General features: G+C 36.4%; 1 protein-coding gene across 3 annotated transcripts in view; it reads left to right on the plus strand.

Annotated features, from left to right (window-relative positions):
- RECK (reversion inducing cysteine rich protein with kazal motifs) overlaps window positions 1–24,190 on the plus strand; it is a 66,558-nt gene that overhangs the window by 19,315 nt on the left and 23,053 nt on the right. For all 3 annotated transcript variants that reach the window (XM_074361828.1, XM_074361830.1, XM_074361829.1), the window contains 5 exons: window positions 1,405–1,452; window positions 12,520–12,553; window positions 14,685–14,882; window positions 18,144–18,411; window positions 20,636–20,815. In XM_074361828.1, the coding sequence (XP_074217929.1) occupies window positions 1,405–1,452; window positions 12,520–12,553; window positions 14,685–14,882; window positions 18,144–18,411; window positions 20,636–20,815 (728 nt within the window). The remainder of the gene's footprint in view (window positions 1–1,404; window positions 1,453–12,519; window positions 12,554–14,684; window positions 14,883–18,143; window positions 18,412–20,635; window positions 20,816–24,190) is intronic.

A 24,190-nucleotide genomic window follows, 5' to 3' on the forward strand; every position in this document is an offset into this window, starting at 1 on the left:
CTCCAAATGGTCGTGTAAATTTCCAGCATGCTTGGATGAGAGCATTTGACACAGTTGGCTTGTTTGCTTTCATCTTCCCTCTGTCTTTCATCATGGGTTTACCCTGAGCATGTTCTTATATCCCTTCTCATCTCCTAAGGTGAGCATGACTCCTACAGTAAGTTATGACTTCTCTTTGATTTGGTATATCTCTGGTCCGATTCAGGCGAGTCCCCTGAATTCTTCTTCACTATGTATGTTTTCATAGTGGTTCCTCAGATGCTGTGGGAAAACTGGTCTTCTGATTCCTCGTACTCCAAGTGGTGGGAGTAGACCTCCCTGGGAAATTTAGGTAGCCCTGAAACTACAGCTGGAAAGCCTTCTCTTATTTTCTTCTCCTAGTGACTGGTCTTGACAGGATTATATGAGACATGGTGACACCTTCACTTCCATACAGACCACCGAACTGTATAGCCTGAGCCACACTCTTTGAGCAGCGTGCTTTCTAGCTATGTGCTGCTGTCCTCCAGGCATTGAGATTAGCTGAGTTGTAGAGGACTTGCACTATAATGCATCCAGTGGGACAATAAATGGCTTCCAGTCCATTCTGCTTCTTGTTTTCCCTGTCCTCATCAGCTGGCCTCTTCAGAACTGCATGAGCTTAGGTGATAGAACAGAGGGAATAGAGCAAAGAACCAGAGCCCATGGCTCTGGAACTGCGTCTCTAAATGGGTACTAATATCATGTAGAAGAACAACTACCCTTCAGCAAATTTTTTGGGCTTGTTTTTTATAGGAAGCATATACTTAGATGTAGTAAATAACTTTCTGTTTCTCTGTGGGTCAGTTTCCTCATCTGTAGAAGGGATACTACCTTCCTCATAAACTTGTTAAGAGAATTATATAAAAATAATTTTTGTTAGTTGCCTGGAATAGCCTTCCTGTCTTTAATTGTCCCCTCAGTTATGTATGGATCTTTTTTGAGGATTTTGGCTCTCATAAGAACTTAGAATATGAAGGGTTAAAGAAAAAGCAACTTATAAATGGCTGGCAGAGTTTCACAAGAAAATTCAGTGCAGCAGAGCTTCACAAGAAAATTTGCTACGGAGTGGAATTTAGCTTTAAAAAAGTCCTCTGATTTACATTTTCTTCAAAGTTCTCTAGTTTCTGAAATAACAAAAGTACTGTGTCATTATGTGAGATTAAAGCCATAAGAGTTACAGTGAAGTTGTAGCATATCTGGGACTGATGTCTGTTTTAAAGAAATTACATGAAATTTGTTTGTATTTTAGAAACTTTAAAATATTTGAGCATGAGGTTTTCCTTGATGAAATAAAGACTACTATACCAGCAATTAACATATACTTATATTTGTGTTCTTTTTTTGTCCTGTAATAAATTAATGGAGAAATTTGTTATCTTTTAGGCATCTTCAAAAAATGATATTTCCAGAGTCTGCAGAAAAGAATATGAGGTATGCATTTTATTTAACAAATTTGGATAGACAATTAAAGTTTATCAGAATTGATTAAATTGCTCAAATTTTAAAAATGAATTCATTCTTACATAAAATCACCTTTTACCTTATAGAAAATATAGCCTTGACAGAAATGTCATTTACCTTGTTTAGAAATGTTATGACTTTAATTAACTTGTTGAAATCAAGCATTAATTTCAAAGAAATGCCTTAATCTTTTTCATATGTAGAGGGTTTAACCTATAATGCTTTCATAATAAAGCAACTGATTGTACCAAAGGTTGTAAAATAGTTTTTCTTAGGTTCCATATCCTCTTTTGCCCCTTTTTCTATACCTTGATCCGTCCAGGTGTCCATCTTTATCAACTGCCTCTAATTGGAAGAAACAAAATCACATTGCTAGTGTGAGTAGCTTCAAACTTCCCTGGCATCTCACATTTGGGGGAAAAAAGACCACACTAAATTACAAAGGCTGTATTAAATCTGAAGGGCTCTTGTCTTCCAGTGGTGGTGTTTTAAGCACTCCAGTATCTAGACAGTGGTTAGGTTGGATGGGGGTGTTGAGGAGGGGCAGAGGTAGAGGAGGTATTTCACACCATATAAATATGTACAAAAGATTATCCCTGATGTGAAAAAGCTCCTCATTGGGAATACTTTCTTCAGTTCTCAGAACTTCTTTGTTAAATGTGACAGTATTATTCTTTTTCATAGTGTAAGACCATGTAATTAAGCATACTTAAGTGCATATGCCTCATTCATCATTTTTATGTATAAACATTGGGATTCCTATTGCTTTTAATAGTCTGTATTCTCTAGAGAAGAAAGAACAACTCTCAACTGCTTCTAGATTATAGTTCTAATTTTTTTTCTTTTCTCAAAGCCTATAATTATATCTCTCAATTAATATTTTTGAATTGGAAAAATCTTAATTATCTTTTGCACCTTGTACTATTTGCTAAGTTATATCTGTTTCTCTGAAGACAGATTTCCAAAATGACTGCAGCTCTTCTTTGTTCTTATTGAAAGGAGCCTTGCTACCAAGAAGTAAAAGATCTTTCTTTTTTTTTTTTTCCTCTCTCTCTACCTTTGAAGTAACTAGTTTTAGTTTCTCTTGAACAAAGTGGCTAACTGATAATTCCTTTTCTCCCACATGATGTCTGACACTGTCCATCTCCTGTAGCCTGTCCTCCATTATTTTAGTGTGCTTCCTTCTCTTGTCTGGATTTCTGCATTGCCCTAGGAAGTCTGCCAGTATGTGTTGATGAAGGACGGGACAGGAAAGGTAAGAGAGATAAACACTGTCCTATGAGAGAAATACTAAGAGTAGTTTACTTGTTCCAGTCTGTCCTGCTTTATTTGGCCTAGAATTAAGCAACTGTCTTCCAAAAATGAATGTTCCAAGAGGGTTCTTTCACATATATATATAAATGTATATATAAAAAATATATATAATATGCAAATTATTCCAGATAATTCAAGACTTAATTTGATTTTTATACGTTATTTAGAAATAAAAAGAAAGACAAGATTGCACTTTAAAATAGAAAGAGGGTCCTGCACAATAAGCCCCAAATAACAGTCACTCTCATTAGATTATTGAAGTCTACTCTAGACATAGTAGCTATTTATTATAAAGTGAATTGGGTAACTTTGGTGTAGTGCAGCCTATTTTAACTGGATTACATATTTATTAACATTAGGCTAATTTATAAAACTAGGCTTAATATCTTTCCCTTAACACTGGAGTGGTCTCCGGAAGTGAAATTCCAGGTGTGTAAGCTATTCCTTTAGGCTCACAATTTTAGGGGTTGGTATTTACCCTAAAGGATGATGCTGTGTAGTTTGATTAGAAATTCAGAGAATGAGTGATTGAAGAGCTAATGTTTATCTTTACCAATAAGCTACTGCAGAATCCCTTTTGAGGGGATTTCCTGAGAAATTTACTTACATGAATAAAGTTAAAAATTTTTAATTCCATTTAAGATTCTGTTTTGTTCCAACCAAGCTAAGATAAACCAGTTAAATGCAAAGCATTTTTATGTCTGATTTTATAGCAGCTGGTTTCTTTTTTATGCAAATGAACAAATTTTTATTAATACTGAGAGGCAATTTTATTATATCAGAAGGAAAAAAACCTTTGGAGTCAGACCTAAGGTACAATTATGGTTAAGCTACATATATAACTCAACTTCAAATACTAAAGAATTATATCTAATTGAGTCAAGATAATTAAAATATACTATACACACAAGAATTCAGGGAAATCAGAAAGCAGAGTGAGCATGTTGGGAGTTACCAGGGAAAACTACAAAAGAGACTGGCCTGAAAGGAATGATAGAGTTTGGGTTAGAAGACTGTGAGTCAGATGCATGTTAGCAAAAATGCATGTGGCTTGTGCAGGGCGCAAAAAGAAGATGGATCTATTTTGTGCTGAGAATCTGTGCTTGGATCGACAAAGTGGGACCAGATCCTGGAAAAATTATATTCTGGGTCTTAGCCCATTATTAAGTGGGGGGAGATGATGAAGATTCTGTAATAGGAGACCAACATAACAAATAACAAATCCAATAATTTAGAAAGCTTCAAGTCTTAGTTGTATGCAGGCTACATTTTAGATTCCCCAAATTCCTCTAACTTAGCTTAAAAAAAAAAAAGACCCCAAATAAAGATGATAGCGATAGAGTTAAATATTTGGGAATAAATCAGAGATTTGAAGGCAGAGTCCATCATCCAGGATTTGTTATGATGGATTGAATATAGGAGATGATGTTCAGGGAAATACAAAAAGCAATTAGTGGACTGAGAAATAGAACTAAAGAAATTATATGAAAAAACAGCCCAGAGGGACAGGCAGAAAGGGAGTTTAAGGGACATGGAGAATAGAGACAGTGTTCTAACTGAAACACTAGAAGAAGAGGAAAGAGTACGGCACAGAAGCAGTGTTTAAAGAAGCCAAGCAAATTCCCAGCAGGATTTTTTTTTTAATCCATACATTGCAGACATACCTCCTAGCCAAAGATCTTAAAAGTAGTTGGAAATAAAGACACTGTCTTCAAAGAAATCAACAGCTGATTTTTCAATAGCAACAGAAGAAGCCAGGGACTGTGGAAAGATACCTAAAGTGTTCTGAAAGAAAATAACTGTCAACCTACAATTCCATATCCAACACAAAAATATTTTTTCAAGAAAGAAGGCAAAATTAAGATATTTCCAGATAACAAAAAAGAGAATTGCCATTACTGGACCCTTTCTAGAAGTCCTTCTCTAAAAGAAGTTCTAAAATACCTACAATTTGGCATGCAAAGGAAAATGAGAATGATAAAAATACAAAGTGACTAAGTTAAAATATACACAGATTGTATAAAACAGTAAGAATGTATTATTGAGTTAAAAAATACATAGCAAAAATAGCATATACCTTGGGAAGGGATTCTAAAGAAATTGAAGTATATTGAATATTAGGCCTTTTTAAATGTAAAAACCTATATCTCAGAGGTAGTTTGGAATGCCAGAAAAGATGACTAGAGATCATGCCCACAGTCAGCCATGAATTAACCCTTGAACCTTGAGAGTGAAAGAAAACTCTATGAAAGTGTAGAAAAAAGTAGAGAACTGGTTTTGAAAATTGCTTTTTTAGGGAACTGAAAGAGAAGGAGCCATAAACTGATCTGACGTTTCAGTAGGAGGACCTACCTGTGTCAGTGAGAACGTTGTATTGAAATATTCCAAGAAAAAGAAATTCCTATCACTGAAAGTGTTCGAGCAAAGACTTAACTGAATGAACACATTGTGGGGGGATTTCTGCTGTGGACAGGAGATTTGGCTAATACTCCCACCTCTGCAGTTCTTGTTCTAATATCTAAGAAAGATTACTTCCTTCAGTATTCGAGACTGCTTCTTTCAGAATCACAGCCATTTGATTAGAGCTACCAGAATCAACCAGTGGCTTGAAAACTCTCACAGACATGTTCAAGTGTAATGGGCAATCTCACGTCTAGGTTCGCCATGCATTTTCACAGGCTTGGTCCTTGGCCCACCTTGAAGTATTGATCGTGCCACATGGGTTCATGGATGTGTGATGCTAGACTAGGGATAATTTCAAAATCTTTAACAACTGGAATGACATAGGCACCAACCATCAGAACAGATGCTAGATGTAAACTGGAGCCATTCTAGTTTAGCCATACTAGGGCAGATTGGCTAATTAGAACTAAAGTAAAAACTTAACATGTTTTCCACGAGGTGTGAGACATCTAGTGTAATTCTTTTTGCATAGTCTTTTTCTACAAGCTGACTGAAAACATTTTCTTCTAGCCGCCAAAATGATGGTTAAAAGCAAAAATTGGCTGTTGATAGTTATTTTCTTGAATGTCACAATAAACATTAAGATGATATGAGGCTGGCGTATTTTCAGAGACTTGGCAATGTCTGTAACATGATGAGACAAACTTTAGTTTCAGGTTTATAAATCCACTTCATGCCTTTATATCAGACCCTACCTGCTATTTTCTTAACATAATGGCCATAAATATAAGTACCTTTCCATTTGCTGAATGAGCCACTGAAATACAGTGCTGCAATTTGTGATCAGACTTTCATATTTTTACTTGTTTGTTCTTCTTTCACAGATCTTTCTCTATGCTTTTCTTTAAATCCTTTTGAGAAATTCAATTTTCACTTCTCTTTCTTTCCTATCTTTCTTCAGTCTTGTTATTTCATTAAGGAAGGTGGGTAAGTCAGTAGGAGATATTTCTGTGAGGTTTGCTTTTTTTTTTTTTTTAATTTAATCTTAAGATATCTAAGTTTTAAACTAAATGGTTGCTAAACAAAACCAAAATAATGTCCTGTGCTGGGGCTGTGATTCTGTGAGAATGCTAAGATAAAATTAAGACTGAGGATATTAAAAAGAGGCTCTTAAGAACCACAGAAACAAAGCTGGTCAGCCTTATGAGTTCCAGGCTCAGTCTGTCAGCACTGTCCTATCAACACACAGCTAAATGCGTAAGAGAAGAGTGCAGGTATGTGTTAAATTTTATTTTTTGAATATTCATATGTTCAGAATTCAAAAAGGTATACAATAAAGTCTCTTTCCTACTTAAAGTCACCAGAGATATTTTATGAACATAAAATTAAATATGTATATATAGTCCTTTTCCACCCCCCTGTAACACAAATGGTAGCCTGCCATTCACTTTGTTGTACTCCCAGATCCCAGTGTTTGGTGCATATTTATGTATGTCTATATGGGGTATACAGTGTATCCTCAGGAAATGTCAAAATAAAATATTCTGCTTTTAAAATTTCTATGTTTTAATTTTATCTTGTTCCCTTTCCTCTCAAATTAACCTTGATTCTAGATTCACTACCAGAAGCATAAAGGAAAAGGAATGAAAAAATAGTCCTAAAAATTTAGAGGTAGGAGGGCAGGGATGTCAGTACCAGCAGGATTCTCTGAATAGCTAGAGAGGCCTTTTTTGCCTCAGTGTATGATTGGATCTATGCTGCGGTTGTTCCAAGAATAGAGTGGACCATCGTGTGTGGTAGATGACAACCTCAGCTGTGGGAGATTTTAGCCAAAAGAATTATGTGGAACTTTGCCCTCGCAAAGCCTTCAGGACCTAAATGTAGAGCTTCTTTTAGTTAATACAAAGGGAACTCCGAGAATTGTCAGCATGTAGAAAGTAGAAGACTGAATGGGAGGCTTTGTAAATGGTAAAACACTGTACATGTATGCTGTATCAGACTCGAGTAGAGCCGTTACCTGCAGCTGATGAGCTCCAAAAAGAGCGAAACCTGTTAGGTCCTGCAGTACTGGCTATGATAGTATGAACCCTTGATTATGTTGCATTTGTATGTTGTTTTGTTTTGTCATATTTTGTACTGGAGAAGGAAATAACTCCTATTTAGTCTCCTTGTGCTAGTATATTTCCTCTCTAGTTCATTCTTCTCAGAAGTCACCTGAATGAAATCATCCCAAGAGGGAAATCTGATCAAATCTGATTAGATTGTGACCTGGTCTAATCTAGATGGCCAGGTTTTTCTCCCTAGGCAATCTCATCTACTCCCATAGCTTTAATTGCCCCAATATGATGGATAACAACTCCAGAATCTTCTTTGCTAACCTCTCTTTCTGAGCTCCTAAATCGCTACTGGATATGTGTACTTTTGATGTTGAAGTGACATTTCAAATCAGCCAAACTGACTGTTACCTTCCCTACCTCCCCTTCCCTCCACCCTACTGCTACACAACATCACACATATACACATCCCCAAACAAAAACTTAACCATTTTTCTTATATTTCTTGCTTGGCTGTTCCAGTACAGTCCTCCCAGATAGATACATAAAGGTATTGTCTACTTTTTCCTCTTTCTTACCACCTCCAACAAAAAATATGGCTATCAGGCCAAAGATCTGCCTCTGAAATAAACCTTAAATTGGTCTCCTTTCCAGATCCTCAGTTACTGCCTAACTCAGCCCTTTATACCACTTTTGGGGACTACTTCAAAAGCTGCCCGCCTAGATTTCCTATCTCTAATTTCTCTTCTTATTTACTGCCTCCACTTCTCCTGGAGTGACTTCTTTAAAGACCAGGTGTGTTCACATCCCTCCCTCCCTCCCTCAGACTCTTCAGTGGCTTACGTGTAGGACATGGTTCGTGTTCCTCAGCCTGGTGTTCTACAGCTTTTCTCCATCTAGCCCCTGACTCTTCCCTCCTTTACACTTGAGCAGCTTGCTGCTTGTGGCTTCCCAGACTGACCATGTGTTTTGTTAGTTGTAGTTGTCCCACCTGTTTGTTTTTCATGAGTTCCCTCTCCCTGAATCCATCCTAGCATCCCCATCCAGCTAGGGAGAACTGGTTGTTAAATATTCAGGAATTTTGCAAGCCAGTTTTTAACTTGAAAGCAGCCATGATGGGGGTATTTATACCACAAATATCAGCAAATATTACAAATCAGAACTCTTCACCCCCACCCTTGTTAAACCCCACCCTACCCTAGCACCACAACCTCTATCCAAATTCTGGTTTAGATGGTTCCTCTTTAAAATCTTTCCTGCTAGCCCTCTTCCTCCACACACAGAAAAATTGGTTGCTACTTATGAACACTTCACATGCTTTATAATAGCATTTATCCCCTTGTAGTGCAATGCTTTGTTTACACATTACTTTTTAATACTGAACTCTTGAGTTCCTGGGGACAGGGTTCATGTCTCAGTTGCCTTTGCATCTGTCGTTCATTCAACATTCATTAAGTTGATATACTTAATTTGTATCAGGCACTGTTCTCAGGGTACAAAGATGGAAGGATTTAGCTACTATAAGAAGCTCATAGTCTAGTCCATGGGAAGAGAGAAATTCAAATAGTCCATTACAATTCAGTGAGACAAATACATTGTTAGAGGTCTATACGAGACACATTGCAGCCTGGAGTAATGGGGAAATCTTCACAGAGCAGGTAAGACTTAAAGGGTGAATAAACATTTGTTGCGTGTAAATAGGTGCTACAGTTAGTATTTTTACAGGTAGAATTTTTTTATAGAGAAATTTTCCACTCTGGACAGCTGAATTACACAAGGTTCTTTGTTTCAAAGTAAATGGCAGTTTAATGTGAAAACCCTGTGTATGTCTATGAATTAGGCATTCTTTAAATAGAGAATGCACTGAATACTGTATCTGTAATCACAATAATGTTGTGTAGTAAACCATCCCCAAACTCCATAGCCTAAAACAGTAACAGTTTTTGACTTCTCACGAATCTGTGGATCAGCTAGGCAGTTCCAGTCTGGACAGGCTTAGCTGCTTCTGGCTGGGCTCACTTGGGCATCTGTAATTAGCTGGCAGGTCTGCCGGGGCCTGGCTGGCGTAGGATGCCCTTGGCTAAGTCAGCGCAGTTCTCTTTGTGTCTCTCCCAGCCCTCTAGCAGGCTAGCTCAGGCAGGTTCCCATGTTGGGGGGCCCAAGAGAGGAAGTGGAAACATGCAAGTATATGTGCAGTCCTCTGTTTACTTCAAGCTTGTTACCCTCCGCTCGACTAAAGCAGATCACATAACTTATGTAGAGAGTTGGTGTGAGAGAAATAGATACAGGAAAATGTGAAAAATCAGGGCCATTGCTGCAGTCAGTCTGCCACAAACACATACTCTGTGTAAGCTCTGTTCTGGGCCTTGCATTACTTTACAGGTGTTATTTGCCAGTGAATTTGCTTCCAGCTTGTTGGATGCTCTGTGGTGATAATGAGCAAACTTCACTGAGCAGTCTAGACCTGTTAATCGTATTTCAGTTTAGGGGGTTCATTTTTATCCAACTATTGAAATGATGTTTATTACTTGGGAGGCTGAAGAAACTGAAGAATCACTTGATTAGTGATATCCATGTCATATTAAACTCCTTTACATATTCTAGTCACTTAGACTTTTTTTTTTTTTACTAAAATGTCATGGTGTCCACAACAAGGAGAAAACATCTTGTAGAGGTTTTAAAACATGTCTGTTTTTAAAGGTCAATTACTTAATCTCCTGACTTAGCATTTGATAAGCTAGATTTTTTCATATGAAATGCAAAACTTCAAACTGGGAGAAACCTCAGTCCATCTGTGAAAAGCAAACAGCTTTTATTTATTGAAGTCTTAGGAACAAAGCAGCCCCTTTACTTTTAACTAGTAACCTTGGGGGTAGGAAACATTAAATAACAGTTCATAAAATGTGCTCTTTTGGGTCTTTGTCCAGAAGTGACTAAAACATCCAAGATTCAAATCTGGTTTTGTTTGTTGTTTATAAGATTCATATGATCCATGTTTGTTTTGTTTTCAGCATCTTCATCTTTGGTGAGAATGGGAAAGAGAGCTAAAGGGGCCAGTAGTAGAAGGGCAGGGGACAGAAAAGTTTGAGACAAATGGAGAAATGTTAGAAGAGGTCACTGAAGTAGAAAAGAGGGTGGTTGGGTCAGAAAGTAAATCTGCAGAGCCAACTTCTGAACAAGAGTTTGGAGCAGCAGAGTGTACCTCCCAGATGGGCCCATATGGCTCTTCCCCCTAAAAAGAAGGCCATTGTGGCATAAAGGATCACATAGTGTTCCCTTGACTTTGATTGCACTCTGTCTCTTAGTTTTCCTGCCAGGTTTGCCCACAGGTTACCTGCTCCCAACACTCAGTGGAAGGGCTTGTTGCAGTTCTCAAAAACCATTCAGAGTAGGGCAGGGAACTGATTAATGAAAGCAGCTGCCCAAGGAAAGTTTTTTTTTTTTAAGGGAAATAATAATAACCTCAAGAAAATGATTTTTTCCATAATTTAAGATGCTGGTTTTAAAAATAGACTGTTAAAATAGATTACTGTATGGACATAAATTCAGCGTTGCATTGCCTACATTCAGAATAATAATCCCAAGTATTCTCACAGGGCAGTGTCATGGAGAGGACTGGCAGGGCAGGCTGGGTTCTAGCCCCCGTTCAGTCGTTTGCTTACTGTGTGCATCTGCCTCTCCAGCTGTATAGTGAAAGCTTTGGAGCTTGAAGATCTCTTGGGACACTGTCAACTCTAGTACTCTCACTTGTTATTTGGGTCTCTGAGGTTGTAGTAGGTCTTTACCTTGGTTACACTAATTCTGGTCTATTCTAGAATAAGGTGAGTGGGGTGAGGGAGCTATTACACGGGTGTAGTATTGATGGCAGAAGGTCAAAAGAGGCTCCATATAAACCCAACTGAATGTAAACCCTCAGTTACCACCTGCTTTTGCCACTAGATGGCGATCAGACATTTGAAAGACTTAAGAACTGATTTTTATCTAAAACCACAAGATTGACTGTCCTAAGAATTGGAGAAACTATAAGCCAGTGTTGTCTGTTACTCATTATGTGTATGTCTTAAGTCCTGTCAAACTAATCAGCAGTAGTTTAAGCAGTGAAAAGGTAGAGTTACCTAAGATTAAGACATACACATAATGAGTGACAACACTGGCTTATTCATACAGTAAAATAATATTTAGTGCAAAAAAAATGCAGTACTGCTTCACACAGCTACATAGATGGGTCCTTAAAGCTAGGTTTTAAATGTCAGCAAAGGACCAGTAAAGCTAGTCCTTTAATAAGTCCAGATCACATAGCCAGCTTGGAAGCTGGCTACAATTAAAAGCCAAAATCATCTCTTCATCAGTAAAGGTACCCTTGATTTGTATTTGCTTTTTATTTATGTCCATATTACTGATTTTAAGAATTCATTTTCTTCCAAGCATGAGTGATACTAATCATAGTTAACAAGTCGTTTTTATCAAAATGGCTTTCTACAAGGAATTTTTTGTCTTGTTTTGCTTCTTTTTTTTTCCTTACAATGACTTTAACACAGTGTGATAGTTTCTGAACAGTGACCTAAGAGATCTAGAAAAATTAATTCTAGTCTCAGGTTCTGCTTTTGACTTGCTCTGTGACCTGGGTCAGTCTCTCCCCTGCTGAGAAAAATAGTTTCTTTATCTGTAAAATGGTAGAGGGGTTCCCCAACTCTGGCCCCAGGATGGTTACTTAAGAATCATCTTTGAAGCCTTATTTAAAATTTAGATTTCTGTGCTTCATTCCCAGATTCTGAGTCTGTGGTCTAGGTAGGGCCTAGGAAGCTCAGGTAATTCTAGTGCATGGCCGTGTTTGAGAACAATTAGAGATGATCTCTAAGGTCCTTTCCACTCTAAAATGCAGTGATTATATGAAACATTTCCCTAAGTGTCCTTTATTATATTATTTTCTGAAAACTTTTTTATATACTGCAAGAAATGATTGAGATAACTACATTGTAAGTTCCCCCACCTGTGCACATTGGTACAGCTTTTCATAAACTTAGTTTGCTGTAATGTCAGTTTGTGGCTTGGGTGTTAATCTTGATCCCCAATATGTGTTAGAAGATGGTTTCTCTTTTCACCAGGATACTATATCATAATTTCTTTGTTTTCAATGTTGGATTTAGAGAAGAATTAAGTAGTTTGATATCCTGATTTAAGATATCTGATATAACTATAAAGTGGAAGAAATTTAGAAATTCTGTGTTTGTTAATTTCTGTTTATTTGTTTTTCTTTAATTTACAGAATGCTCTTTTCAGTTGCATTAGCAGAAATGAAAGTAAGTATACTGTTGACCGTTATACAAGCAATCCAAAGAGCAAGATACAGTTTATAGAATATCTGACATTACAGCTTAGGCTGTTACTAAGCCATCTGAATGAATGTGCACAGCAGGATTCTGATAGACTCTCTTCTCTGATAGACTCTTTCCTGGGGAGTGTTGGAGCCATTCATGAATTCTAACAGTTCCCACGTCCTAATTGCAGTTTACAAAGCAGGTATGAGTGCTGCATGTGCTATAGGAAGATTATCCCCCCTTGGATAAACAGGATCACTTTCAGAAGTTGACCATGTAATATGATGTAGCACTTGCTGAGGGCTGCCCCTCAGTTCATTCAGCAGGCATTCATTGATGACTTGGTCTATGCAGGGCAGGTGCACATCTGTGGGAGATACAACCTGTACACAAAGAACTCTGGGACATAGTGGATATGGGTTAATGTTACTGATAAGGTGCTGGGAGAGTTCAGAGGAAGGAGGGGTGCTTAGCATCCTGCAGGGGAGCTTAGAGGTGACTTCATGGAGTTGGTAGCTTAGCTGAGAGCTGGGCCTTGAAGGATGTACACAATCTGAACAGTAGACATTGGAGAAAGGGCATTCCTGGTGAAGGGAATAGTGAGAGCCGTTAGAGATGAGAAGCAAAGAGTTCTTTAGGTTAGCTTGGCAGTGGGGTGTATTAAAGTGTAAGAAACATTCACTGTCTGCACTTTATCTTCTACCCTTTCTAATTGGGATTTAGTTCAAGATTTCCCGAATAGTCTTTGGCACGTTATCTTAGGTCCTCTCACACTGTGAGGAAGCCAGCCAAATGGGGAATGAGAATCTAGGCATCCTTGTCTTACTCTGTCCCCAGCATCCCTTACCCCCAGACCCAGTTTATCCTTATTGAGGTTAACAGTGATAAATGTAGTCATTAATGATTGTTCTTTGTGATGAAAATGAACAATTCAGCAATGATCACATCACAGTAAGTTTGGTAGTAATTTCAAGTCAAAAACTTAGGTGGAACAAAAGGTATAAAACAGTTTCCTTGTCCAGGAAACAGGCCTGTCCTGCTGTCAGTTTAATCCTAGTTTAGTTCATTTGTATGATTTTATCGTTACTATTTCTGAAAGTCACCTGAACTCCCTGCTTATTCCCTGATCTGGTGCAATTCACCAGAAACCTGATTCTGGTTCCTCCATAACCATTCCTAATAGTTATCAGAGATTTCCTACCTCCTTTTTTCTTAACCTTTTCCTGCCATACCTCTACCTTTTGGCTCCCTTCAGCCTCCCACAGACCCCTTAGCCTTTCCTGGGAGAGTCTCTTGCTCTTCTCATTATAAATTCCACATCTGCACTCCCAACCACCCATCCAGCTCTTACCAGATACCCTAAACGGTCCCTCTTGACTTTTAAAAATGCATAAATCCAGCATCATACTTATTTCAAAAGGGGGTTTTACTTTTCAGTATTGAAACAGGTCATATCAGTTGTGAGGTGAGGACTATTTCAATTTAGGCACCGTCTTGGAGATTTTCAAACAGTATAGAACTTGAGGGATTTTGTTTTAAGATAGACAGTTATATAAGTTGTAAATTTATGAAATGATCGTGAGATGTCTTAGTTTTTTCTGGTCCTATTTTATAAATGTGTGGTATTTGGGGTTTTGTTTTATTTTGATTGGTTTGATTTATTTTGCTTTGCTTTGCTTTGTTTATGAATCTCCACAAATCTAACATGGAAAGAAGCTGTTCCAGTGGTTCTCAGCATGGGTGCCAATAGCATTTTGGGAGACAGTTCTGAATGTGTGAGACTGTACTGTATGTCGCAGAGCATTTAACAGCCCTGACCCTCATGCACTAAATATTAGCAGTTGTTCTCAAGTCATAATGAAAACCAGAACCACTTCCACATGCATCCATATTCTCTGAGGGCTGATGAATAATGACTTTCTTAGACCAGAGAGCACCTGAATGTCCCCGTGGCTATGCTCACAGTAGTGCTGATTTTAAGAACTTGTGTTCTATGCCATGATTTTATTTCTCAAACTTAAAAAGTTACATATTGTTCCATTATTATTATGAAGACTTAATGTTAGCAAATAGCTGATTTCATTTCATTGTCATGTCCTTTTTTTCCCCCTAGTGGGCTCAGTTTGTTGCAGTTATGCAGGCCATCATACAAACTGCCGAGAATACTGTCAAGCCATTTTTCGAACAGACTCTTCTCCTGGTCCCTCTCAGATCAAAGCAGTGGAAAATTATTGTGCTTCTATTAGTCCACAGTTAATACACTGTGTGAACAATTATACCCAGTCTTATCCAATGAGGAACCCAACAGACAGTAAGTAAAAGGGACATATTCCTCTCATTTCAATCTTTGGTAAAGTAATTTGTAAAAAGGAAATAATTTCTTGAAAATATCTATAGTCTGGGTCATTTAGGAAACACCAGACTTCCTTTGGTCTTTAGATTTGGCAGATTGAACATTACTGTCACAGCTAAAAGATGCCGAAAAAGAAAGATTTGTCAAGGGTATGAGGAAACAATTATTCTCTATTCTGAAGTGGGAGAATTCATTGGTATGGATATTTGGGGGAGGAAGTTGGGTTATGACCATGAGAATTTCAAATAATCATACCTTTTAATCTAGCAATTCCATTTCTCAGAATTTGTCCTTCAAGAAAACTCACAAATTTGCAAAAATACATCTATGCATATAGGATATTTGCTACAACATTGCTGGTAATAGAGAAAAATTAGAAATAATCCAAACATCCATCAATATAGTATTCATTAAAATTGATTAAATAAATTATATATCTGTATAATAACATTATACAGCCAACATAAAGAAAAATGTATGTTAGATAAGTCAGTGAAGTTAGAACACTCCCTCACACCATACACAAAAATAAACTCAAAATGGTTTAAAGATTTAAATATAAGACATGACACCATGAAACTCCTAAGAGAGAACATAGGCAAAACATTCTCTGACAGAAATTGTAGCAATATTTTCTTAGACCAGTCTCCCAAGGCAAAAGAAATAAAAGCAGGAATAAGCAAATGGGACCTAATCACACTTTTAAGCTTTTGCACAGCAAAGTAAACCGTAAACAAAGTGAAAAGACAACATACAGTCTGGGAGAAAATATTTGCAAATGATGGGACCAACAAGAGTTTAATTTCCAAAAAGTACAAACAGCTTATACAACTCAATATCAAAAAAAAAAAAAAAAAACCCAATCAAAAAATGGGCAGAAGATTTAAATAGACATTTCTCCAAAGAAGACATACAGATGGCCAACAGGCACATGAGAATATTCTCAACACAGCAAATTATTAGAGAAATGCAAATCAAAGCTACAGTGAGTTATCACCACACAGCAGTGAGAATGGCCATCATGAAAAAGTCTACAAATAAGAAATTCTGGAGAAGAAGTGGAGAAAAGGGAACCCTCCTATGCTGTTGGTGAGGAATGTACATTGGTGTAGCCACTGTGGGAAACAGTATGGAAGTTCCTTAAAAAACTAAAAGTAGACTTACCATATGATCCAGCAATCTTACCCCTGGGAATATATCTGGAAAAGACGAAAACTCTAATTAGAAAAGATTCATGCACCTTAGTGTTCATAGCAGCGCTGTTTGTAATAGTTAAGACATAGAAGCAATCCAGGTATCCATCAACAGATGATTGGATAAAGAAGATGTGAGAGAGAGATATATATAGATATGTAGATATAGATACACATACACACACACAGGAATATTACTCAGCCGTAAAAAAGAATAATGCCATTTGCAGCAACATGGATGGACCTAGAGATTATCATACTCAGTGAATTAAGTCAGACAGATAAAGACAAATATCACATGATATTACTTTTTATGTGGAGTCTAAAAAGTAATACAAATGAATTTATTTATTAAACAGAAACAGAGTCACAGGCAGAAAACAAACTTAATGGTTGCCAAAGGAGAGGGGGGCGGGAGGGTTAAATTAAGAGAATGGGATTAACAGATACACACTACCATATAAAATAGATAAACAACAGGATTTACTGTATAGCACTGGGAACTATATTCAATATCTTGTAATAACATATAATGGAAAAGAATCAAAAAAAATATATTTAAATATAACTGAATCACTTTGCTGTACACCTGAAACTAACACAGTATTGTAAATCAACTATACTTCAATAAAAAAAGAAAGATGAATGTTTATAGAAGTCCAAAAGGTAATAAGCAAAAAAGCAAGTTGCAGAACTTGATGCATAGTAAGATACATTTTTGTTATATACCTATTTGTTCCACGTAATATGTATCTGTAATGTTTGAATTTTACCAATGAACAGTTATTACTTTTATAATTTAAAAAATCAATGTAAATGAAATCCTGATACTTTTTCAAAAATTGGGGTCTAACAAACCTGCACCTTATGAGGTCTTCAGAGTCTCAGATTTGTTTATCCTAGAATCCATTTTCTTCATTGAGAGATGACCAAACGTTAAGGAACTGACTAATTAAGCAAACTAGCAAAAGACTTGTAAGACTTATAAGCCAGATGCCAATGTTTTGATTCACACTGGGATATTGAAATACTTGTTTTTGTAAACTCAAAAGCGAGCTCTGTGCCTTCTTTGGCCGGCATCTGAAGCAGAACCCTAAGGCTTATGACATTTTGTGGTTATGTGATGAAATCAGAGGGTAAAGCATTAGCCACAAATAGCCTTTATTCATTTTAAAGGCAGATCTGTCTTCACTGACACTCAGGCTATACAGAGGCACTACTGAAGCAAAGTTGAAAGATAGCAGCTCAAAAAAAGGCAGAAAGATGTTTTAAAGGTGGAGGAACAACCATCTCAAATGTCTGCACAATACACAGGAAATCTGGAAAAGAAAGCTACAAACAGATATCCCTGAATAGGCTTCTTAAAAGGTCAACTACTTTTCTTCTTAAAAAGAAAACTACTTCAAAAAAGCCCTTTTGAACTCTGTTGTCTGATTGAAAGTGTTGTTTTACTTTCTGATTTTTTTGTAGAAAAAGGCAAAAGCAAACTGATATCTTGTCAGAGTTTGCTATTGTATTATTTAAATTATAACTTAGATTAATTAATTTGTACAGATTTATAAAAGTTTTATATCCCAGAATGTGATAAAATATGGTATTTATGGTTATTGCTATTAAATTAGTTAACTTTCTCATGTCAAGTACATAATCCCTTTTAGATGGTCGTTTCTAGCACAAAATAATTCCAGTTTGATCTACAGCCCCTTTTCCAGGAACATAAAATACCTTGCACGTTAGAACTTGTTAGGAGGAAGATGACCTTTAATCTGTGTAGGAATGGTGCTGGAGATCCCATGATTGGGGACAGTGGTGAATCTGGTAATACTCACCTAGTCCACCTTTAGCTTTTCACCTATTTGCTATACTGCAAAGTAATGGAGAGAGAATTTGGTAGGCTCTGTGTACTGCAGGTATTGACCGATGACTCAGAGTAGTAACGGGTTCCAGTACACCACTAGGTTCTTCTGTCTGAGCAGTGCCTGACATAAAATGAGCTAATTAAGCCACTTATGTTCTGAAAATGTAGGTTTATATTGCTGTGACAGAGCTGAAGATCATGCTTGCCAAAATGCCTGCAAGAGAATTCTGATGTCTAAGAAAACAGAAATGGAGATTGTTGATGGCCTCATCGAGGGTTGTAAGACCCAACCTTTGCCTCAGGATCCGCTTTGGCAGTGTTTTCTTGAAAGCTCACAATCTGTTCACCCTGGAGTCACTCTACACCCTCCTCCCTCTACAGGCCTTGATGGCGCTAAATTGCATTGCTGTTCTAAAGCAAACACTTCAACATGTAGGTCAGTACCTCATTTTCCTTTATTAAAACCAGTAGAAAATAGCACTTTAATTAATTTTAAGTCTAGTAAATTGTGTGTTATATTCTTGCATTGTGTAGACTTAAGAGTTCAGAAGACGTGTAAAATGACTATAACTCAATAAAAAAAAAGTTTAGAAGACATAAAATCTCTCAATCTTTCATCCAGCAAATATTTATTGAGCATCATGTATATAGAGATTTTGTACATTGAGCTAAAAGCAGTGTGTTTTGGGGTGTGGAGGATTAGCACTGGCAGGGCAATAAATATTTAAAGATGATGCAATATGGATTCTACCCTCGAGGTTATCATTAAGTAAGTTTACGATTTAGAAGATGTTTTGACCTGACACCTAAGGGATATTCATTTTGTTAAATTATGAAACTTTGAACTTAATCAACCTCTTGTATATATTAGTGAATAACCTGGGTTGGCACTTATACCCAAATTTAGACAGCAGTGTACTGGCATTCATTTAGGTAATAACACTTAGGAATAAAAAAAATAACAATACAAACGTAGGATGGAAGAAACCCAATCTAGAGACAAGCATAAATGGAGATAAGGTAATGGTAGAACACAGGTGAAATAAAAGGTTGCTTTATTAGAGATATTTTGGGTGAAAAGCTACCACATATTACTAGAATATCCTGAAATGAATATGACATACAAAGAGTGAAACCATTTTTCCTGTGGTTTCTAAATTGGATAGACCTTTAGCAAAAAGTTGTCCCTAGAATAGTTTATCAAACTTTACCAAAGATACGAAGAATTTGGAAAATATCCAAAGAAAGTTAACAGAAGGGCTAAAAACGAAGCTGGCCCTATAATTCAGGAAACTGGGTTGCTGATAGGAATTAATAAATGTACTGATGGGAGGGATGCTTAGTAATTCTTTAAATGCCCACAAAAGAGTTTATGCCCTATATTCACTGAAGATTGGAATGGCTGTGTTGTCCCAGAAGAACTTTAGTAAGAAAAACTGCATCTCTTACCTTGATGTGAGGTTTTATGGTTTACTAATGCTTTCACTTTCATCTTGTTTCATCCTCATGAAACCTTACAAGATGATTGGTGTCATCTTATGACTGTGTTGAGTTGTATAATTCTTGTTTATATAAAGAAAACTAACTCAGATAGTAAAGTCTCCAAGATCATGCAGAAAGTTAGGATGCTGGATGGATATTGATCTCAACTTCCTCATACCCATGATGTGTAAGCTCCATTGAGAGCAGGGACCTTGTCTCTTTCATTCACCACTATATATCCAGTGCCTTGAACAGGGCCTTACACAAAATAGGGACTCAAACGTTGGTAGAGTGAATGAGCAAACTTATAAAAGTAAAGATACCCTCTTCATAGGGGTAATTATGAGAGTCAAAATATGATAGGAGTGGAGAATTTTTATTTGTGACTTTGCATATTTCGATAGTGTTAAAATTTTGTATTATGTGTTACTTTTTTACACTTGTATTACATTTATAAATTTTAAAAATTAAACTAATGAATGTAATGTGTGAAAGCACTTTGGAAATAATACTGATATTATTTTAGCTACATACATGCACTAAAGTTTTGTAATCATCAAGTACTGAAATAAGAATACATACATACTACAATAATATATATAATACATAGCATATTGTATATGTTGCTATATGCAATAGCATGTAGTAGCTTTGGAATTCATAAAGCCTTTCCATGTAGGCTATCCTGGGATACTTTTTCAGGGAGAAAACTAGTGAACTCTGTCTGTAATGCTTCCTAAAAGGAGTCTGAGGGCCATGTTACAATTTTGCCTCCTGTGATTGGAACAAAAATATAGTAGACTATATCTTTGTGGAGGCAAAACCCCATATGCTTTACCTTACTTTAAGTAAAGGTAAAAGAGAGATCAGAAATACAGAGGGGAATAATTGTGCCAAGAATAAGGATTACAAGTACTATAATTAAACATTAAATTTAGCACTGAGCTTTCTAGCAACCGTGGCAAAAAGGATGGGTGATAAAAGAAAGCTAACTTTTTCTTAGGAAAGATTACTTTTTCTTGCTCTAAATTCTAGAAGTTAGATCTTAGTCTTGTTTTTTGTACTTTTTTTCTCGTTTATGTTCTAAAGCACAATTCATAGAGTTCAAGTTTTATGCAAATCAATTATTTATTCATTTGGCTCATCTGTATGTTTCTGCATTTGTGCTTTTGTTTCAGGGAACTGTGCACTAAACTGTATAGCATGAGCTGGGGTAATACACAGAGCTGGCAAGAGTTCGATCGCTTTTGTGAATATAATCCAGTGGAAGTGTCCATGTTGACCTGTTTGGCAGATGTTCGGGAACCTTGCCAGTTGGGCTGTAGAAACCTTACTTACTGTACTAATTTTAACAACAGGTAGGAGCAAATTACTGTACATGGAATGAAAGTATTTCATCATTATTTACAATGTTTTTAAATAAGTGAAAAGATTCTTTTACTCTAATTTTGTTCCTGCTAAGTTAAATGGAAATAGTATTTCTCTATGTTTTCATCTTTAAATACTTTATTCCATCTGGTAAATCACCGCTGGGAGAGGAAGCACTATAACAAAGTCCCTTCTAATCTAGAGATACTTCAAGCTTCTAGGGTTCAAAGAATCTCCTCTGCCTTCAGTCTTCCTTTCTCCCCACCACCTCCTTTCTGCTGCACCACCGGTGGAAATAATTCATTGCAGAATAAAGCACTGTGAACAATTTGCTCATCCAAATGCCCTCTTGTGGACAGTTTGCATTGAATGACCTTCAGATTGGTTGAGTTTCCCACTCAGTGAATCCACTATTTCACACAAAAACTTTCTTTACAGAAGCAATTTGAATAGGTTTTCCTGACATATCAATTATGATAAGAAAAATAAGGACTAAGAACTGAATTAATAGCTGAAGAAGCAGTGAAGAAAATAGAAAAAGAGTGTCTAGAAGCATAGAATGCCATATCAGAGAAACCAGAGAGGGAGAGTTTCTAAAGAAAGAGGGACCAGCTGGTTTTGTAAGCTGCAGCCCAGAGATTAAGAGGGCAAAAAGGAAAAGAATCGTTCAGTTGGACCAGAAGAAAGTTCAGAGCATGTTCACCTCAAACTATCACACATCCCATCGTCTTAAAAGTATTCAGATTATTATTTTGAGTAAGAAAATTGATATATCCTTACAACTGGTGATAGAGTGTTAGCCAATAAGGACCTGGCTTAGAGGTTGAGCAAATTTGAAATCTATGAAATGTTTGAAGTTAAATTTGGACACAAAGTTCTGGCTTCTGGTAATGGTGAAGCAGTTTGCATCAAACCAATAGTCCTGTCAATATTAATTATGAATGCTACATGAAATATAAAAACATGATTATTCTGAAGGCATTTGAGAGTGGCCAAAAGAAAGAGGAGCTACATCTCATGAAAGAAAGCACATGGAGTAAGGGCCACATTTACCCAGTCTTTCCTTCATGGGCACTCTCAGTCCCCTGACATGACATGAATAATTCAAGCAAAAAGCAGCAGTCCTAGGCTGAGGAATTAAGAGATCAGAGTTTGGGGCAGCCAGAGTGCCTGGATGTGGCAGTGGAAAATCCCAGAAAGGAGGGACCCACAAAAGGAGATGCCCCAGAATCTTCATACAAACTCCCCTTAAATCCTTGAATTTAACAGTCACAGGTTACAAGGTTAACATACAAAAGCCAGTGGTATTCCTGTATAGTTGCAACAATTAGAAAATGAAATTTATTAAAAAATGTTACATGATTGCATCAAAACATGAAATGCTTAGATAAATCTAACAAAAAATAGATAAGAACTCTACACTAAAAACTGGAAAACTTTGCAGAGAGAAATTAAAGACAGCATATAAATGTAGAGAAGTACCATGTTCATGGATTTGAAGACTCAATATTGTTAAGATGTTAATTCTCCTGAAACTGATCTCTAGATTCAGTGCAATCTCAGTCAAAATCCCAACAGGCTTCCATTTAAAATGTAAAGTTCCAGGCTAATTTTAAAATTTATATGAAAATACTAAGGACCTGGAATAGCTAAAACAATTTTTTTAAAAAAAGAATAATTTTGGAGAACTTAACAGCACCTGATTTCAAGAGTTATTATAAAGCAACAGAAAATAAAAACAATGTAATACTGGTGTAAGCTTAAAGAAATAGATCAATGACAAAATAGAGAGGCAAGAATAGACCCACACTCATAAATTGATTTTTAACAAAGGCCACAAAGCAATTCAATACAAAAAGAAAGGTCTTTTTTTAACAAATGATGCTGACAATTGAATATCTGTATGAAAAAAAAAAAAGAACCTCAACTTCTGTCTCACACCATACACAAAAGTTAATTCAAAATGGGTCTTAGAACTCAACATAAAAGCTAAAAATAAAAGCTTCTAGAAAGAAACAAAAGAGACTATCTTGACAACCTTGGTATAGGCAGAGGTTTAGGCAGGACACAAAATGCATAAAAGAAAAAATTATGAAGTAGAATTCAGTAGCAAACATTTTTGTTCACCAAAAGACACTGTTTAAGATTTGAAAAGATAAGCCACAGTCTGAGGAAAAATATTCAATATATCACACGTGCACACACAAGTATTTGAAAAAGGACTTGTATCCAGAATATATAAATAACTCTTACAACCTCATAATAAAAAGTCAAACAACCGAATTAAAAAGAGGGCAAAAAACTTTCAAGGACCCTTCAGCAAAGAAGACATCATAATATCCACTTTAGTTTATGAAAAAGTTCATTACCATTCGTCATGCAAAATGCAAATTAAAACCCCAATGAAATGCCTCCTCACACCAAATAGCTAAAATTTAAAGACTGACAAGCATGTGAAGCAAGTGGAACTCTCATACTTGCTGCTGGGAGTATAAGATGGTTTAAGCCCTTTGTAGCGTTTTCTTGCAGTTTCTTAAAAAGTTAGCTCTAAGACCCAGCAATTCCATTCTGAAGCATTTACCCAAGAGACATGAAAATATATGTCCCCCAAAAGATTTATACAGCAGCCTTATTCACAAGAACCCCAAAACGGGGGGAAAATAAATAAGACACCCATCCAGAAGGGAATGAAAAAACATTGTGGTATACCCAAACAATAGACTAGTACCCAGCAAGAAAAAAAAAAGCCCACCTACTGATAAACCCCAAAACGTGGGTGAATCTTAATGTTGAATGAAGAAAGCCTAACACAAAAATACATTCTTTATAACTCCACATATATGGGTTCAGGAATAGACAAAAGTAATCATTCAGGGTTAAGATCAGAACGTCATTGCCTCTGGTGGAAGGGGGAATTAACTGTATAAGGGGATTTCATAGAATGATGGAAATGTTCTATATCTTTTGGGGGGTTTTGATTACATAGGTGAATACAATTTTCAAAATGTATTGAACGGAACTCTTAAGATCTACATCTTATATTGTATGTAAATTATGCCCCAGTAAGATGATTTCAAATAAATAAATTTTTTAAATTAAAAGAGAATTGTTCATCAAAAGACACCATTAAGAAAATGAAAACGCAAACCACAAACTGGCAGAAAATATTTGTAATACGTTTATCTGATGAAGGACTTTATGTCCAGAATATATAAAGAATTCTTACAACTCAGTAGTAAAAAGACAACTTTAAAAAAAAAAAATCAAAAGGCTGGAAAGATACTTCACAAAAGAAGATCTGCAAATGGTCAGTGAGTGCATGAAAAAGTCCAACATGATTAGTCATCAGCAAAATGCAAATTAAA

The sequence above is a fragment of the Camelus bactrianus genome, chromosome 4 (assembly GCF_048773025.1).
Source record: "Camelus bactrianus isolate YW-2024 breed Bactrian camel chromosome 4, ASM4877302v1, whole genome shotgun sequence".
NCBI lineage: Eukaryota > Metazoa > Chordata > Mammalia > Artiodactyla > Camelidae > Camelus > Camelus bactrianus.